The sequence below is a fragment of the Numida meleagris genome, chromosome 18, assembly GCF_002078875.1.
Source record: "Numida meleagris isolate 19003 breed g44 Domestic line chromosome 18, NumMel1.0, whole genome shotgun sequence".
Classification (NCBI taxonomy): domain Eukaryota; kingdom Metazoa; phylum Chordata; class Aves; order Galliformes; family Numididae; genus Numida; species Numida meleagris.
Window position 1 is genome coordinate 5427490 of NC_034426.1, and position 18994 is coordinate 5446483.

The following is an 18994-nucleotide window of genomic DNA, read 5'->3' on the forward strand; positions in this document are numbered from 1 at the left end:
TGAGGCGGGCTCTGCCCCACCAACCTCCGTAGGCAGCCGTGGTCGGCTTTGTTAAAAAAAAAAAAAATTTATTGAGCCACTCTAAGACGGTACAACCACCGGGACATCGCGGCTGGGACGAACGGGGGCAACGGAGCCACGAGCACGTGAAGGGGGCCAAGAAAAGCGGGGAGAGGATGTTGAATATCAACAGTACTAAGAGCGTCGGGGCGGTGGGATTAGGCGTAGAGATCCTCCCTGTCGGCGGAGTAAACCTCCCCCTCCTGCAGCAGGGCGAAGTTGAGGAAGTGAGAAGGGCGATGGACCTCGTGGTAAAACTCCTTGGGGTTGGCGAGCTGCAGCTCGTATTTCATGTTGGGGTCGTGGCGAACACCTGGAAGAGAGTTCACATGTGAGCCAGCACGCCGGGTCCCCTCCCACCCGGGATGTTCTATGGTTCCTCACCCACCTGGAAGCCCCTCCTGCCCTCACCCCCCATCAGGAGCTGAATGGAGCCCTCAGCACTCGCGAGAGAATTGTTAAGCAGAGCAGCAGGAAGTTTCAAACCCACAAAATCAGCACACTCTGTGTTCCACGGCTCCCTCCCTCAGAGATTTAGAAACAATGACCCCCCCAGTCCTTTCTGGTAGAGTAAGTCAAGCATTTTGTCGGCCGGTCTCTTCGCTTCCTGATCCCTTCTGCAGCTCTCTGGTTCACCAAGCTGGTGTACTCATTGCAGGACCCCTGCTACTCTCCCCTGCTGGGCACAGCTTTCCTTTTGCATCTTCCATTACCATCTCCTCTTCCTGACAGACATTAATTATTCAGTGGCCATATACCAGACACTACAGTCCAGAAACACAAGATGGTCTTATGTCTGACTTTTCCCCTGTATCAGAGTTTGCTCTCTTGCTGCCTCAACTCATTAAGAACTGACATCCCAGTACTGCCACCAAGGAAAGGTCAAACTGCAATACCAGTAACCCTGCCAGCTACTCAGAGCAGGTCAAGCTTCAGGACACGTAAGGAATGCTCCCCCGAAAGAGCTATTTCCTCCTCCATCCCCAAGCTATTCATGCTGCCTCCCTTCCTGCCCCCTTCCCGGGGCAGCCAGCTCACCCATGAAGTTGTAGTTCCAGGACCCCTGCGCTGGAACCATGAAGAAGCCGAGGAAGCGATCCGACAGCAGCATCTGCACCCTCTCGTAATGGGATGGCAGGTAGCCCTTGGGGTTGTTCCCTTTGTCCGTGTTCTGCCTGCCCCACTCGTAGCCGCTTGGGGTCAGTTTGTAGGCTGTCAGCGTGCAGGAACCTGGTGTAAAACTGAAGGAGAGCAGAGAGATGGTGCGGGTCAGATTAATGTGGGACAGAGGGAAACAAGAAGTGAGCAAGCACTCCCTTTCTGCCAGATTTTTACATCGAGACCTTAATGCGTTCCCAAGAACAAAATGCACAGAAGCCCCGCTGCCTCTCACCTGCAGGTGATGATGATTGTCTTCTCCCCATCCCAGGAGGGGTTGTCAGCCATGACCTTGGCATGGGTGGTGACATCCTGTGGTGACAGCTGCGGGGACTCGTTTGGCTGGGTGTGAATCCACCCCAGAGGTTCCATTTCCTGCAGAAAGGAAAAGTGAAAACCATTTACTCGACAGAAAGAAACAGAAAGCCACGAGAAAGGTATTTAAGAGTGCATCAAGCACAGTACAAAGTACACAGGGAGTAAAGGCTTCCCCCTTTCACCTGATCCCAGATCAGGCAGACTTCAGAGGCGAGTTTCCAAGGCAAGCACATCGGAGCTGAGTGGCAGCAAGACTCCCCTGTCACCCGGGTCTGTTATGGAGGTGATGACCTTCCACCCTCCTCCCTGGGAGCAGAAGCTCGACTCACCTTGAGGTACTCGTGCTGAGGCAGCTGCCCTGGGAGATGCACGGTCTGGTGCGTTCCCCACTGGGGTACCATCACAATGCACCGGATCTCCTTCACTTGGGGATTATCAGGAGGGCTCACTCCATACAGGTAACCTGCAATCTAGGAACACAAACACCCACTTTACGAGCCTAGAAGAGACCTCCTATATACAAGTGAGAGTCTGGTGGGTCAGACCTTAGGGTCCTAAGTGAAGTTTTTCTTGTCCAGCAGCTCCTCACTAGGATATCACATCATAGTTATGTTCTGGGCTGAAAGTTCTTTAGGCCACTCAAATCTGGCCTAAAGAAGCCTTTTCAACCTGTGCTCAGCCACAGAACTGATGCCTGCCTCCAGCCCAGAGGCAGCAGCAAGCTCCCAACCTTTCACCACAAGGCCCTGGGAGCTGTCTGCCCAGGCTTGGTGCATGCCTAAGCTTCAAGGATACTTTTAACAGCCTTATTACACACTCACCTGGGCTCGCAGATCTGAGATGCAGATGAATTTCTTCAACACATTCTTGGGAAGAATGTACGTATAGCCCGTTTCCTTTATATCATCTGATGAAACATAAATGTGGTTTGTTCTCAGGTGGAGGTTGGCAGCAGAAATTGCTCTGTGAAGAAGAGGAGATGATTACGACAGGGCACTCAGATCTCACCTTTTCTCACTGTGTAACAGCTCTGTCTTCCCTCCTACCTGACTCGCCACTCAGTCTTGGAGGAGAAAGTCTGGGTTTCATAGTTGCTGGTTGTGGAGGTGATGATTTCATCCCCATGTTTGTTAACAGTGCGGGTCTGCGTGGCTGTCAGCTGTGACTGCTCCTTGGTTTGCTTCTCAATTTCTGCAATCTGCTGTCTCTGCTGAGAGGGGGCAGAGATCTCCATGCCCAGGATAATGTCTCGGATCTCCGATTGTGTCAGGGATGCCACATTCACACTGAAAGAGAAAATCCATCACGTCAGCCACTTGGGAATACACGTTAGAACCATCTCACAAATACAAAAGCTCAGAACGCATGCGCAAGGCACTACAAAAAAAATGAAACCAAGACTTTTTAGGACAAGAGAAAGGAGAAAAATCACATGATGCAAAGATAAGGAAAGGCTGACAGGATTGCTGCAGCAGGACAGTAGCTTACTTGTTCTTCTTGCCATAGTCAGCAAGGATCAGATCTTTCAGCTGCACCTCCACCTTGATCCATTCCTCGTCTGTCAGGGTTGGCCAGATGTGGTGAGGCTCTGTTATGGTTGTCTTGTCTGGTTTCAGAATAACTTTGGCTCGATCATTGTTCACATGTAGTGCCCGGAGAATCAGAATCAGACGTGAGAATGCCTTGGAGAGAAGAAAAAAAAAAAGATGCAGCTTGTCAGGAAGTGCACTATGTATTTGGTTTTCTTCCATCACACCACTCCTTTGCTTGGGCACAATGAGAGTGTGTGAGAATTGTCAGTGGCATCAATCTGAAGAGGAATTCAGGCAGACCAAGAGCAAGAGCTCTTGAGCAAACATGGAGTGACTTCTGAAACCTTGGCCCTTGCTTTGTGTCAGTGGGAAAGCAGAGTGCAGACTATGCATGGCATCCTCACCGTGTAGGAAGAGATGGTTTTCAGCCAGTCATCGTAGAGATTGAAGAGAACCATCTGAGGTTCAGTAGCCTTCAGGATGAGATCACCAAACTTTTCCACTTTCAGACAGGCCTGGAAAGGCAGCTGCAACTCAGAGCCTTTGATCACAATATTGGGGAAATCCAGCAAGTGCACCTAGAGTTTATTGAGAAGAGATTTAATTCACAACTAGTGCAAAACACTAGTCCAGATTAAGCCCTTCCCAGAACACAGAACTGTTTTGCAACCTCACAAAGATTTTATAATGTCCCTGCACTGCACTGTGTGCATTGTTACCTCAAGTGGGTCCAACATGCCCTTTCGAGTCACTATGATCTGCTTAGGCTGCTCCTCCACAGGAAGCGAGCGGATCAAGGCAGCCACTTCTTCAGCAGTCTTCCACTTGGCCAGCTACAAAGAGACAGCTGGGTTAGAAGAACATCTCCTAGCTAACAGCGAAGCCTCCACACCTCTTGGAATTAGAGAGGCTCAAACCAAATTCTAAAAATACAACAGAAATTTATGGCTCGTTTCAGATCAGTGACAAGGCCTAACATTTCCCTCTTACTGATCACAGAGGGCAGTTCCCATTCCTGGAGTTCAGTTACTCCTGACTGGCTTGGAAAAACAGCTGATTACACCACCTCCCTGGCTGCAGCACCTCAGAGTCTTTTCACTGCACAGGATGTTCGGCCAAGAGCAATGTGATTTGCTGTACCAGTGAGCACAGCACCATTTCTCAAGTGCTGCTTGAGGACACATGCTCTTTACACCTCAAAAACATCGCAACATCAATGCCTGCATTCTTACACTTTTTTATCCCATGCTAACAGTTGCCAGAGCACAGTTATGCACTGGCAACTGAGGCTCTATACTTGTTTAAAGGCAGGATGGTAAAGACCCTCAATGATGCTTTCTGTTCAATTAAATATTCCCAAATATCAGTGCATGTCCCTGCATCGCTGCCAAAAGCACAAAGAGCAGCCAGGTCCCACCTGTCCGAGACGCTTCTGGCCTGCCCACACCGATGTGTGGATGATCTTCAGGAAGAGCTGCCCAGTCCTAGGGTTGAAGATGAAAATGGCTCCATTGATAGGTTTTGTGGTCAAATTCCCTTCAAAAGTCTGAGAAAAGAAGAAGTGGAAAGTACAGTGAGATGAATGCAGCCCATCCAACCATTTACACAATGGCTGACTTGTTAAATGCTTTGAACAGGAACTACGCTGGAAATGCAAGAGCTGCCCCGTGCACACTGCAAAAAATTTGGGTGCGTGTCAACTCCTAGTTCTCTCTCAGGCATGCCTCAATCACCCTGAGCAAAGGACATTTACAGCCCCTGTCCTTCCCCTTTGAGATGCACCTCTGGCCTTACCTTGTGAATGGTCACTCTGTACACATTGGTGTCATCCACAAACCAGATGATCTGGTTGGAGAAGAGCTCTCCATAGTTCTGAGAGGAAAGGTAGGGTTCTGTGGGCTCAGATGAGTACAGCTGCAAGCCCTTGCGGATTCGTTCTCTCAGCACATACAGCGCAGGATTTGCTTTCATAATTTTGGCCATAGCCTGCTGGATCAGAGGTTTGCTACCAGGGAACCAGTTCCCATATGCGCTGAAAACAAAGAGAAACAGTTATTGCCATCAGGTCTAAGACGAAGGGACAACAGCAGCAAAGCACAAGTCTTCACGTGCAGCACACAGGCACCTTTCTGCCTGCTGACTACTAGGAAATGGCTTCTCCTGTGATGTTCTTGGAGCTGTGCAGCTACAGCTTTTCCCCACTCTTCCCCTCAGTGGGAAGCGACAGCATGCACATGCTGCAGTCCCAGAAGAGCTGCATCTTCTGCAACTCACATACTAGAGAGGCCTGCTTGATGGGATGCCCCTGCCTTGCTCTTTCATGAAGAACAGCTGTTCTTGCAGATGGCCTTTAAACAAGGCCTGTCCCTGAACTCCAGGAAGAATCTGACAGAAACCTCTTAAGAAAACAAGTCATTAGTGAGCAGAACCATTATTGCAGCAACTCCTGCCTGGAACACAGCCCACTTTGAAGATGCACTAAGACACGTCCATAAACTATCAATTACAGTTCAAATACAGACAGTGCAGATCTTACCTGTGCAAATTATAGGCCAGATCGATGGCAATGAGCACGCCAGTGGGAGATGGATAGATACTCATGTTGTCTGTAGTGTAGTCCAGGAACTTGGCTCTCGCATAGCGCTCAATATCATGGGAATCGTAATCTCCCCAGCGCAGCTGGATATCTATCCAGTACTTCTGAGTGGTGGTGCTGTCCATCACATCTCTGAGAAGAAAGCAAGCCAGAGTAATAAAATCTTGCACAGAACACTCCTGCATATCTCTTTGGCAGAGAGTAACTGCTACCAAGCCTGATCACCGAAGCCAAGTACTATATGCATACCCTACTGAAAAGAGAACATCTAGCCATACTAGTCCTGCACTTTCCAGGCATGATTATGTCCTCCTGGGTACCCAGAGAAGTATGTCAGCCCTGAGCTCCCAAGATAGAAGGCCTGTTGCTCAGGGACAGGCTCAGCAGCTCTTCTCTGTGGAGAGAAAAGGGAAACACTCACTTGGAATCCGCAAGCAACGATGGACGCGACACATTCCACTTGTAGGAAGCAAAGAGAAGGATATCTGCACACGAGGAATTCATCTTGTATGATTTCCTGGGATGGATTGTCTCCTTCTGCACTGTCTCAATCTCTAGAGCATCCAGCTCTTGATCAAACACCTGGGGAAAAGACAGTCAAAAGTGAGTTGTGTTCAAACAGTCTAACTAACAGTGTCTATCCACAACACAGACATAAGCAGGTACCCAGGAAAATTCAGTTTCCTCCCCTTCTCTGTCAAATTACTAGAGGACTTGCTTCACTACTGTCATGAGCAGGAGGCTATTAGTATACAAGGAGTGTCTCTGTACTGCACCAAAACAAACCCAGTTAACACACTGCTCACCTGACACAAATCCATTACAATGCTCTCGTGGATCTTTTGCCACAAGTGAGCTCGGAAAATCTGAATGAGAGAAATCTTCAGTGTGGGGATCTTGCCATGCATAAATATACCTGTCAAATCCAGCTGCACCTGAAACCCAACATATACCTGCAAATGAAAAACAGGTGTGAGAACATGTAACAGCACAACTGGTGAAGTTTAGAAAACAGAACTGCAGCTGTTCAGGTTTAGATCTACAGTTCACCAGCAGAACCAGAACTAGTTTAACTGCTCTCAGCTCAGCACATATTCTTACAGGCAAATTCCAGATACTTACATTGGCTCTGTTAATGGTAGGAGACCACCACAGAGTAAATCTTCTGTTTGGAATTTGATTCAAACCCGACCTCTGGGCATTTGTCAGCTTCTTCCACTTCATGGACTCCTCAAAGCCACTGGCCTTCTCCCTAGATGTGACAATCAGTTGTGTTAGATGCCCCTCATCACAGCTGATTTCACACACCACATATAATAGGAGCAAGGCATAAGCACAGAAGAAGCAAGGAAGACTGCTTCACGTAAAGAACTTTCATAGAATCACATGCATAAATCTAGTTATAGTGCAATGCCAGGTACCCTCAAACTGAACTAAATGGTGTGCTCCTGCCAAACAGAACACGCTCAGCAGAGTAAGTGCAGCTTGAGCCAAGAACTCCTCCTGGTGCACCACTAAGCTCCAATTTGCATGAGGCCAGATCGAGGCTTCTCTTACCAGAAGAGACCTTCCCATGTGGGGAAGTAAGTGCCCTTGAAGAGAGTGTGCTCCAGAATGCCCTCCACTCCGCCAAGTGCCTGGATCATATCTGTGCGGTAGTTGTTCAGGTTCCAGAGCTTCCCATCGTGGCGCTGATGTGTCCACCAGAACGGGTTCTGCTTCAGGACCTGCAAACAACGGCCTACTGGTGAGCAGCTCTGCATTCAGACCATTTAACCATGCTGCACTAATGTTAGGAACCACGATGATGATGTCAGCTTTCAAGTAAAAAGCCTCATGCACCTATCCTGGAGGATACAGCTCATCTACGAGTTCAGCCAGTACCTAGAAGGCAATTCAGACTGGGCAGAATCTAAGGTGATGCCTGAAATTCACACTCAGAAATTCCCTGTCAATACCTGATACTGCTTGAAGTCAGTCCTGACTCTCCATCCTTTATCATAAGCTAGGGTATGCCGGTCCTTCTGGAAAAGGGTGTTAATACGAGGAATTCCCCTGTCCCATGAGTCCTCCAGATCTTCCAGGGTCAGGCGCCTGAAGAAAAAAATACCCCCACACTCTGTTACCTCTCAGTTTTATGGCAATGCATTAATATTTCAGGCTATGAGATCACAGAAAGAATATAGACTTCAGGGCTCTAGCAGGAGAGGTTCTAAAATGACTGACGCTCAGAAAAACATCCACAGCCATCACTATAAACAGGCTAATGTCAAACAGCCAAAAGGAAAAGCCTGCCCTCAAAAGTGAGCAAATGGGTCTGACATCAGCTTTTCCTGGCACCACCTGGCATATCGTTTGCCTTCAGCTGTGCCAGGGCTGTACTATCTGCTTGCAGAGTCCACGCCTTCTCCAGAGCTAAGAGTGCAGCTCTGTAGGCAGTTTGTACCATATAGCAGAGGCCCAGCAAGGTCTGCAGAGCTCAAGCAATCCAAGGCTTCCCACCACTGCCACCCTCCCCCCCCAACAGACACGCACAGATCTGACTGAACATGGAATCATACCTGTTCTGGGCTATAGCTTCTTGTCGTTTGAGAGCATATTCTGCCCATACTCTCTGAGAGTCAATGAATTCGCTCTCCCACGGCTGGATGTAACGATACAGATTCGGGATGAGCTGGTCCTCCTCGTGACTCATTCCTGAGCGGAAGTGAGTAATGCCAACATCAGTCTGCTTGGACCACCTGGAGCAGAGACGCAGAAGAGTGAGGTAGGAGCAACGGGACATCACCAGTCACACTGACATGACAACTTCTCTCTGTAGCAAGTCATGGTTTAGCATTCCCAAACGTTTTCATGGAAAAGAACATCTACCAGAACACGTAAATCATGTGGGCATTTCAGATAGGGCAGTATTACTCACCTGAGGTCAGACTGTGGGATGAGAACATGTCCCATGGAGAGCATGCCCAGACCTCCCAGCTCTTTAGGGGTGTAGAACACCACAGGTGGAAAACGGCTAGGCATTTTGGAATTCAGCCCAATCTTGATTCGAGTCTGGATTTTGTTCTCACACTTCACCAGCAAGTCAAGCAGCTCCTGAGTATTTACAACAGCTTCCCGGAAATATGTCATCAGGCCGATCAGAGCTGTATTCCATTTATTGACAATCTAAAATGGAAGGCAAGGAATCAGCTCTCAGCTTGTTTCTTCAAGCATCTAAAGGAAGTTCTGTCACACAGCTCGCTTCCACCTTACCTTAGTGAAGGTTGTAGAGCCAGACGCCATGAGGATCTGCCTCACCCTGTTGTGAAATCTCTGCATGGACTCATCGTCAACGCGCAGGAAGCACTGAGCTGTGCGCTCCTTGGTGACCTGCAAGAGGACAGGGCTATTGGTTACTTACAAAGCACATGAAGGGAAGAGGCCCAACAGTTTTGGGTCCTCCCTTATCCTTCCCCAATGATTTCCCATCCCTCACAGCCAAGAAAGCTCTCAAATTCATTTCAGTTCTACCTGCCAATGTTCCCAAGTACACAGCTGCCAAATGCACGCTGCCAAGTACTCCCCCCAAACAGGAATAAGCCTTGCTTTAATGCCAGGTACAGACAAAACAGGGACTGCTTTCCCAGCCTGCCAAACTCTCCCCCTACCTCATTCTGCAGGTTCCAGACACCATCCTTGTGGGTGAACTCCTCATAGCTGGTGCGGCATTTGGGCAAAATGCGGCACTCAAAACCACACATGTTAAACAGCAAATTGGGGTTATCCTTGCTGTAAACAGACACGAAGCTGTTCTCCCACTGCACTGTGGTGACGGATCGAGGCAGGCGGTTCTTGATATCCCAGAACACAGCACGACCACTGAAACAGAAGGCATGCACAGTGAGGCCAGTCTCTGACACTAAGGTGAAACACAAACTGAACAAGTTTACAGTGCTTTCTCAGCACTGTGATCTCTCACACCGATCACTCTCTGTCAAAACTACGACACAAACCTCCTCATCTTATCTTCCTTTCCTGAGCACCTGCCTGTCAGTTTCGAACACTTATTAATCACAACTAATTTTCCCACCAGTCTAACCCTTGTGTTTCCAAGCTGCATCACTTACAGGTTGACATCATGCTTCATGAGGCGCATGCGAGCATCCCGAGGCCAGCACTTCTTATTGTTGTAGCCTACGATGTTTTCGTTGTTGGGATCTGGATGCTCTGTCAGGTACCGCTGAATCAAGTCTCTTGCCTCATCTGCTGTAAACCTGGAAATGAACAGGAGAGGATCTGAAATGATACAGCCATCTTTCTCAGATAGACTGCCCACACAGATAAGGACCCAGCGAGCTCTCACCTGAAGAAGATGTGAATGCGGTCGATGTATCTGCAGAAAAGGCGAATGGGATGGGCCACCTCAGTTGCAATGTCTTGGAAGCTGAGGAAGTCATTTGGCATCTGGGGCGGCCCAGCCATTTCACTGGCACGGTGCAGACCCAGCACCAGCAGGTCCATCACAAGCCCGTAATACTGGACAATGAAGGAAGCAAACTGCAGCCCACGAATAATCCCGTAGGAGTTTGTGTGATTCATGTCCTGAGGAAAAAGAAGAAGTGTGAGACACCTGTCACAATGTACCAAAAACCTTTACCTGAGCAGCTGCTTTTCATCAGGGCCCAGCAGGGTTTTCTTACTCCCTAATCACTTCCTTCCCCAGCAAGCCTTGTGTCCCTGTTCCCCCCTTCACCACCATAACCACCCATGGGTCCTAAACCTCTCAGTTATACACTCCACACACTTCCTTTTTCTGACAGTAATCATCACCTTGTAGTTGATCACCACGTTGTTTTTTGCAGTCATGTAGTCAGCGATGTTGTGATCAACAATAAGACGCAACAGCCTGTTGAGCAACGTCAGGTCAATCTTCTCATACATCTTCTCAAATCGAGATTCCAGCATCACATTGCATTCACCTTCACTTGTTTCCCAGACATCTTGCAGATTATTAATGCCTGAGGAGACAAACAAGTGTGTCACGTTGCGTGACATGGCAATTCTGAGTGCAGAAGCACCCTTCCAGGCATGAAAAGTCAGCATATTTTCTGTAGTGTTTGATTTTTCAGCCTTTTTTTTCCTTCCAGCCTACCCAGAAATTGGAACAGAAACACATAATCAACCACAAATGTTACCGAAGTTCTCTTCCCTCAGTAAGTATTTCCATGTGTTAACCTACAAAATACAGCCTCAGAACGTAACGACTAACTGCATTATTGTTTCAAGTATGAATACTCACCCTGCAAGTGGACTCTTCAGCAGCGAGTTCCTGATAACAAAACTCATTTTACCATGGAACACAAGACCCCACTAACCTTGGCACCACTTGTACACTAACAGCGGAGGAGGTTCAGTGTCAGCGGGCTTGATCCAAGGAGGGAAGAGTCTTCTTTTATCAGCCTCATACCACAGGTACTGATCCAGATAAGCATCTGTGATTTTCTCCAAGGGCTCAACATCATAAACAGGAACCAGGTGGCTGTAGAGATCCATGAACTCAATACCAACCTAAAAAAGAGAAGGTAAATCTGAAGCCTATACCTGACAGAGAACGCTCTTGATAGTCTTGGTGCCATTTTGTACCTGAAGACAGCATAAGTTTTTTGTATTCTCTGGCTTTCACCACGATACTTACCTCCTTGAAGGCTCTCTGAGTTAGAAGGTGTCGTTTGATTCTGGACAGAGCTTCGTGAGGATTATCATAAGCCTGTTCAATCAAGCCCAGCTCCTCCCTCTGTGACTGATTCAGGCGAGATTTCACACTGAAAGTGAAAAAGAACAACAGCTTGTGCACCTAGGCATGAACAAACTAACAGCTGCTGCGCTGAACTGATGAAAGATAAGTGTTCAACCAAGCAGCTCAAGACAAGATCTCTAACTGTTCACAATTCACATCCAGCCCCAACTGGCAGAGTCCATGAAGAATCCCCTGGCAGCCTTGGCAGTACCACAATCTACAGCCTCAACCTGTCCATGCTGGGTAAATGTTACGGTGTAATCAATTCCAATGGATAACAAAATAGTTTCAGAAGCCTTTCCCAGAGCAGATGTCTGACCCTTGAGAGAAACCAGTCACTTCCCAGCACTTACCTGTAAGCTTCCTTCAGCCTCTCCAGGGCCAATATGAGCAACTTCGTGTCGTGCTTGTAGGACAATGGGGGGAATGGAATGGGTGAGAACCTCCTGCTTTCCAGCCAATGCACTGTGGTTGTGTACACAGCAACGGCCTCTTCTGCAGTGATGTAAGGCCCATCCTGCACAACCACAACACCACGATTAGTCAGTGAAAGTTTGCCCATGCAAACAGCACCAACTTGGGCAACCTCAGGCAAGAAAAAAGTACCTTCAAGTAATTATGCTGCCGCTCCTGCTCAGCTTTTAAGTAGAGCCTGGTCAGCCGGCCCAGATTCTTCTTACAGACAGTCTTGTCCACAGTGGCACCCCGACGGATACGCTCTCTGTTGTAATGAGCTGTGTTTGTCCACCAGTCAGCTTTTGCCTTCACGTACCTCAGGATCATGTTCTCAATAGGAGTTGGCAGCCCAGGAACCTGGGGAGGGACAAGTCACATGAGGGAAGCAGGAGTAGGAGCCTTTTTAAGAGCAGTTCAGCCTGACAGATGTTACAATTGAAAGAAAGGCTAAACGAGGGATTTACCTTCCAGGGGATATTGGCCTTCCAGCACCGCCAAGCCTCGCTCAGATGCTGCAGGATGGTTCTGGCTTTGTTCTGTTTGATCCCTTCTGGCATCATGTCCAGGATGTCATGCATAACAGCTGCCCTCAGCTCCAGGTCAAAGTGAGACTCCACACGCTGCTTTGTGACTGTCTTTGCTACACCCTTTGAGTGACGGCCTGTGAAAAGCAAAGCACTTCAGCAGTTCAGACATAACAGGGCAGTGCTGCTCTCCTTTGTATTAAAGGAGAATCAGAAGAAATTAAACTGCCACATCATTGGTGAGTTTGGAATAGATGATCAGGAGGCTACAAACTCCAGAGTGCTATGGATCAGGGAATCCCATTTCCATTTGAAAACTACAGTGGGTGCACTGGTCTTGTAAGAGCTCTAAAAAAGACAATAGCTGTTGGGACTGATGTGGAACGTAGGCACAGACCACCACTGGGAACAGAAACCCGGAGTTTAAGCTGGCAAGCAAACAACATTAATCTTTACCAGACACCCCTCATGTGTCCAAGATTTACACAATATGCTGACCTTCAAACTGCCTGGCCAGCAGATTCCCCAGCCAGCGTTCCAGCAGTGGCGTGATGCCCCTCATGAAAAACAGCCACACTCTCCAGCCTGGAGCCCAGAAGCCACAGCCAGGACCTTTGCCCACAGGCCCCTGAAAGAAGAGACACACACTAACAAGTCATTTACTGACACTCCAGAACACCTCTCTTGTTGTCAGTTTACTTGGAGTCACCATCTCACTGGAAAGGTGGAACTTACTGTGTTAAACCTGTAGTAGATGAGATGCTTCAGGTCCTTGCACATTCGAATCTGCCTCATCAGTTTGTACTTGTATCTGTACATCCCTGTCAGCTGACCTACGTGGGCAAAGATGTACTGCAAGCCATCTGCCAACTGAAACACAATGAACACAGTCAGAGATAACAGTAAATGCTACACACATTGCCTCAAAAAGCCTGGCTTATTCTGCAGTTAGAAGTAGAGTGCAACAGGCTGCCCAAAGCTCCTATCAGTCACTCATGATATAACCAATGAGTATAAACTAAGATAACAGCAGGACTTTACACAACACTGCGTAATTTCTCCACTGCCTTCTTCTTCATAACACTGCAATCATCAGCCATTCCATGCATCCTGTATAAGCCCATCCTGATATTCCTTCTCTCAACTTCTCCTCCCCACCTTTAAAAGAAAAGAAGAAAGAATCAAGCCCACCTGAAAAGCATCAACATTTCCAAGTCTGTACTGGACGTGGCTGTCTACCACCAATTTAGTCAGCCGCAGAACCTCTCGGCACAGATGGAAAGCATTACCAAAACGGGATTTTTTCCTTTCCTGGGAAAGAAAAACATGCAGGATTTATGTAACAATGTTGCCTAAGAGTCAAACAGCTCCAATTTAATCTGTACAACAACAGAAAAATTGAGTCACCAGGGTCAGTATTACCACGTTAGCTACTACTTAAAAGTCTTCAGGTAAACTTGGCTGTTAAGCACATGGGTAGTACCTTAGTGGTGAGGGTCTTCACTGGCTTCAGGTTAAAGTTGTAATCTAAGTGAAGGTAGTTCAGGTTCTTCCTGTGGATCAGCAAGTTCAGCATATTGTAGCCCTGGCGACACACCTGCAGGCCTACTTCCACCCAGTCCAGCTTTGTTGACTGGAAAAACTTTGTAGCCTTGAAGGAGCGGAACAGGTACCTGAAGAGAGAACAGTCTTTAATCAGCTGAATCCCCTACACAGATCAGCAGTTACCTGCTGAAATGACCCCATTTACCTCTTCTTCTGGGCCTTAGGGGGTCTGTGCTTGAGTGCATTTAGAACATAGTATTTCAGCAGCTTCTGATAGGAGACTCTCACTTTCACTGGCTGGCCTGCTGGGCAGTGCTCACGATACCTAGAGGTGAAACACACTTCAAATTTCCAGGTAAATTACATTCCTTAGAAAATAAGTCCACAGAAAGTCTCCTAAAATCTCCAGAAACCATGCAAACACCACAAGATCACTTTTTTTCCCTACTGTAACATACCACTACTAATAATGTCCCAATCACTAGAATGCACTGTCCCCCTGGGAAGAACTCACCAGTTCTTCACCAGTGGAATGTCAAGAGCTCTCCGAGTCCTCCCAGACCTCAAATTGAATGGCCGTGGGGCCCACAGCAGGGCAATGCCATTGGCTGTGTTGTCTGTGTAGAGTGGGGTATCCTTCAAGAAAGGTTCCACAAACTCTGGTAACTCAAACTCTTCATCATCATCAGGCAACGGTTCCTGACTCTGAAACCAGAAACCACACAACATTTGTTTCTTGCATGATTCAACGTTTCAGCTCAGTTTTCCAAATTAACTGAGTAAAAAACATTTCTTTCTTTTCAGGGAATGAATGCAACAGTGCTGATTATCAGAGAAGCAGAAAACACTCTAGAAGGTGCCAACAGGCCTGGGAACTACCTCTGGCTACCTGTCAGAAGACCATAAAATAACACTGCAATTCAGGCACTGAACTTCATCCTAGAGACCACAGGACGCAGCTTTGAGAAATTAGAGAAGACAAAAAAAGAAAACAACTGATAACTGCACAAGGTTTTTTTTCTGAAAGGGCCTGTGCTTTCTCCTGAAATATGTATGCATCTGTGCCATTATCAGAAGAAAGATTAGAAAAAGATGCTAAAGTCCCACTGCCTCTATGCATATGGTTTATCATAGGTTCTCTTGGATAGTGACTCACCTTAACAGAATGCCTGTGTGAAATGGGGTTGATCAACGGATCGAAGTAAAAAGCTGGGAGATCAGGATCTTCTGTTTTAATGAAAACAACGTTTGGAGTATGATACCTACAACACATATGAGACAGTATGAGAGCACGCTGATGGCTTCTCCCTCCTCTCCTCACCCTTGAGACTGCTGCACTTACCAGGTCAGGTGGACATGGTGGGGCAGGTTATTGTACAGGTATGGGAATGCAATTTTGTACTCTGTCCTGATTGGCTGCCTGATGATAATTTTGTTGATGTCATTGAACTCATTCCAGTCTTCATCCCTCAAATAAGGCAAAAAAAAAAAACCACCGTCACACAAGCATTTGGGGAGACAGAAAGACAAACGTTCTCGACCAAAGATGCAGTATCAGTGCCTTTCCCTTAGCTTTTTGTTCACAGTAAGAACCACTGTCCAAAGCAACAAGCATGCCACAATGCTAAAAAGAGCAAATGCTCAGAATTAATTAATCCAAGGAAAAGTACATGATAACAGATCAGTGACACTCGTGATCTTTTCCCAGATAACTACCTATCTTTCCTCCAAGATTTAACACTTACTGCAAATTGATGTCTCTAACAAGAGGCTCGAACTTGGGACCTCCAGGAATAGCCATGTTCAGCGCCTTGGAGGTGAAGAATGCTTTCAGGTCAAACAAATAGAAATAATTGTCATCCACAAGGTCAGTGAGCAGCTGGTTGGCCAGCCGATACAGCGTGGACATCATAGGCAGAGTGAACTGCCAGCGCTGGTAGGTAGAACCATTCACATACCTGCAGAGAAACAAAGCATAGGGCACTCATTACACAGCCAGAAGACAACAGGTCCTTTACCTTTCTGCTATTTGCAGAAAATATTGAGGGTGGCTAACTCTTGTCCTCATCTAGACAGAACAGAAAACAAATCTTGCAAGACCTCTATGACATCTGCCCAGTTCCCCTCCATCTCCATATCCAAACTAACACAACAACGTCTGACGAGACTCAAGAGCCTCCAGTGTGCAAGTATACTCTTATTAAATATAAATTCAAATTAAAACTAGGTGATTCAGGTTTTCATCTTTATTGTGTTGCAAGAAATATCAGTTTTACCAATTACCTGTGCAGTAACCTGTCTGGACAGGGAAGCCTTGATTGCCTTCCCTCAGCATTGAAGACAGAGGGACAGCTTTACAGCGGTCAGATTTCCCCTCCCACCTTTGAGAGAAGGTTTTCTCATCCCACCAACATCACACATAGCCCAACATTACACAACCAAAGGTTATGCACTTTTGCATACAGGTAATTTACACAGTGCATAAGGGTTTTGTGTTTTTTTTTTTAATCCCCACAATGAATTGTGCTACCAGGCAGACACATACTTTCTGTTGTCTTTCAGTGGCTGGTGGTCGTAGAACCAGTCCAGTACTGGGGCATCTTCTTCTGGATCCAGCTCAAGCTGAATCGCTTCCAGGGGCTCCACATCCAGAATGTTATCAGCGTAATCCAGAGGGGGTTCTTCATCATCAAATGGGGGGAATCTCATCCTCTTGAAGTGACGCCTGTCCCTCTTCTCTCGCCTCATCATAATCCACATGGACCTGGCAGAAACCAGAGACCATTACACACTGCCTTTATTGTGGATGCGCAGTTATTCCCCCCAGAGTTAAGGAAAGAGCACTTACCCCCACTGTGCAATGTACACTGGCTCTATAACCCAGGGAATCTCATTCACAAAAGAGATGGCTCCTGTGATGTGGTACAGGACTGGAACATCTCTGATTTGCTCCCAGGGCATAGGCATGTTCTCCAGGAGCTTCAGAACAGCATGAGGCATGTACTTCAAAGCACTACAACCACAAATCAAGGAAGATCACAACTGGAAGGCATCTCCAGAGAACAGTCACCTGTCTGCAGCAAGTCCAATTGCCTGTCCATCTCCCACTCCTGAAAACTGCTCAGCTAAACTGCTCATAAAGGTGTCCAGTGATGGACCCTCAAACTTTCTTTACTATCCTTCTGCTTCGTGGATTCCACTACCAAAAGGCTTTTTTCTACTGGTTGGCTTCAGAGAGATTGTTACATGTTAAAAACATCCAATAAAAAATCAAAAAATTGAATGAGTCTTTACGGATAACTCTACATTAAGGCAACTGGTTGTGACTTGCATGAGACAGATCTCTGAACCCAAACAACAGAGAAACACCCACACTACATTTTAATCATTAAAAAAAAAAAACACAAAAAAACCATTGATTAGTTCACACTCTCCCCCAAAACCTCTTGTAAGCTACGTGCCATTCAGAACAATGTTTTTCCTTAAGACCTCCGAACAACAACTTCATCAGCTTATCCTCTCCTGCACTGCCAATCACCCTGCACCCCACTGGCAACCCTGGTGCTGTGATGCTGCTATCTGTGCACAGCTGCCCCTGGGAGCCCAGCAGAGAAGGCGCTGCCCCCTCAGTGTGGAGCTCCGTACCCCAGGTAGACGCGCTTGTCGTGGCGGAACTTCCTGTTGGTCATGTCACCGTGGTCTCGGATGATCTTCCGGACGTGCTCGGGGGGCATGTCTTCCTTCTGCGCGTCCACGAAACCGAATTTCCTCTTCTCCGCATAGCGCTTGGCCTGCAGCTGCTGCCACTTGCGGGCTGCGGGGACAAAGAGGCAACAGGAAGGGGTCAGGAGCGCCCCGTTCAGCGCGACGGGATGGGGAGCGGCCGTACGCACCTTTCTCCTGGAGCTTCTCCTCAGACATGTAGTCGGGCAGCGGTGCCATCGGGGTCGGCACCGGCGCGCAGCCGCCGCGATACGGGAAGACGGCGGCCATGGCGACGCACCTGCGGGGGAGGAAGAACGGGCTCAAAACGGGATCACGGCTCCCCCCGGGCCTTCCCAGGTCCCTGAGGCCCGCCCCCCCGCACTCACCGGCCGCTACGACGTCCCGCACTTCCCCACCACAATGGCGTCGCAGACCACCGCCACCGCGCCTGCGAGACCCGGATGTGGGCGGGGCGCGCAGCCTGAGAGCCCGTCCAATCAGCCTTCGGGAAGCCTCACAGACAGCGAGAACAGCCTATCAGAGCGCGGAATGGGCAGGAGGCGGGATCAAGTGCGGAAGAGGAAAGGAAGCTGCACTTAGAGTACACTTCCGGTAGAATGCCCCTTCCTTTCCGGTCCCGCTCTCTGCCGGTTTTGATTGGTGGAGAGAGATAGCGGTGACAGCACGGCGCCGGCTCTGATTGGACAATCAACCTCCGCCAGCAGACGCGGGCTGTGGGGACCTAGGCACCTAAGGGCAGATAGGGCCGCACGGGGCGGGCCTTGGCAGCCCACCTTGGGTCTGGGTCTTCCCTCCTGAGAGGGAGGCCGTACCTTGTCCCTCTACCTCTGTCCCCACAGGAGGAGACGGTTCCTGTCCCAAAGCTGGGCCCTGTTCCTTCAGGGGTGACACACAGGGTGTACCCACAGCGTGTTTCCATGCACTGGGCTGTGCAAAGCTGCCAAGCCACCACTGTGAGAAATCCCCACTGGCTCCCAACCAGGTCCCCAGTGTGTGGCATTGGCGTGGCAGCAGGAATGCGGTGACAATCGCGGCATTGAGCAACAGTCGCAGTGTGGGCAGCGAGCGCTGCTGAGTGGGGCACTGAGCAGCTTCAGCCTCTCCCACAGCTTTCCAAAGGAAATGAGTGGTATGGGGGCAAAAGGTTATTTGCTGTGCAGAAAACACAACAGATGCAATGGATTTGTTGAAGCACCTACATATAGCCCTGTGTGGCGTGGGTTCGTACCTGCTGCTGGGCTGATGGGAAGGGTTCACTGTGTAGGAATCAGTGGGAAATGTGAGGGGAAACAAAATTTAA

The 18994-nt window shown here is 48.3% G+C and overlaps 1 protein-coding gene across 1 annotated transcript; it reads right to left on the reverse strand.

Moving 5' to 3' along the window:
* On the reverse strand, positions 48–18203 carry PRPF8 (pre-mRNA processing factor 8). The gene is made up of 43 exons (XM_021415834.1): positions 18060–18203; positions 17862–17971; positions 17614–17782; positions 16817–16981; positions 16514–16732; positions 15714–15926; positions 15311–15436; positions 15125–15230; positions 14483–14673; positions 14174–14293; positions 13907–14096; positions 13615–13734; positions 13159–13293; positions 12922–13051; positions 12364–12560; positions 12050–12256; positions 11797–11960; positions 11342–11468; positions 11022–11214; positions 10477–10664; positions 10010–10248; positions 9774–9920; positions 9315–9525; positions 8920–9036; positions 8585–8832; positions 8226–8405; positions 7623–7758; positions 7222–7391; positions 6787–6916; positions 6471–6617; positions 6086–6246; positions 5605–5796; positions 4863–5100; positions 4486–4614; positions 3788–3901; positions 3473–3646; positions 3025–3218; positions 2583–2822; positions 2358–2499; positions 1866–2006; positions 1454–1593; positions 1099–1301; positions 48–373 (listed from the first exon to the last, which is right to left on the reverse strand). The coding sequence occupies exons 2-43, from the start codon at positions 17959–17961 to the stop codon at positions 219–221; spliced, it is 7008 nt and encodes a 2335-aa protein (XP_021271509.1). The 5' UTR covers positions 17962–17971; positions 18060–18203; the 3' UTR covers positions 48–218.

What these genes read in the sequence shown, in the direction of transcription:
- PRPF8 (XM_021415834.1), bottom strand. Translation starts at nt 17,961, where the DNA reads ATGGCCGCCGTCTTCCCGTATCGCGGCGGCTGCGCGCCGGTGCCGACC. An exon ending in GCCAGAAGCGTCTCGGACAG is followed by an intron (nt 3,902 to 4,485) that starts GTGGGACCTGGC and finishes GTCTCTTTGTAG; the next exon opens with CTGGCCAAGTGGAAGACTGC. An exon ending in CTGGAACTACAACTTCATGG is followed by an intron (nt 374 to 1,098) that starts GTGAGCTGGCTG and finishes ACTCTCTTCCAG; the next exon opens with GTGTTCGCCACGACCCCAAC.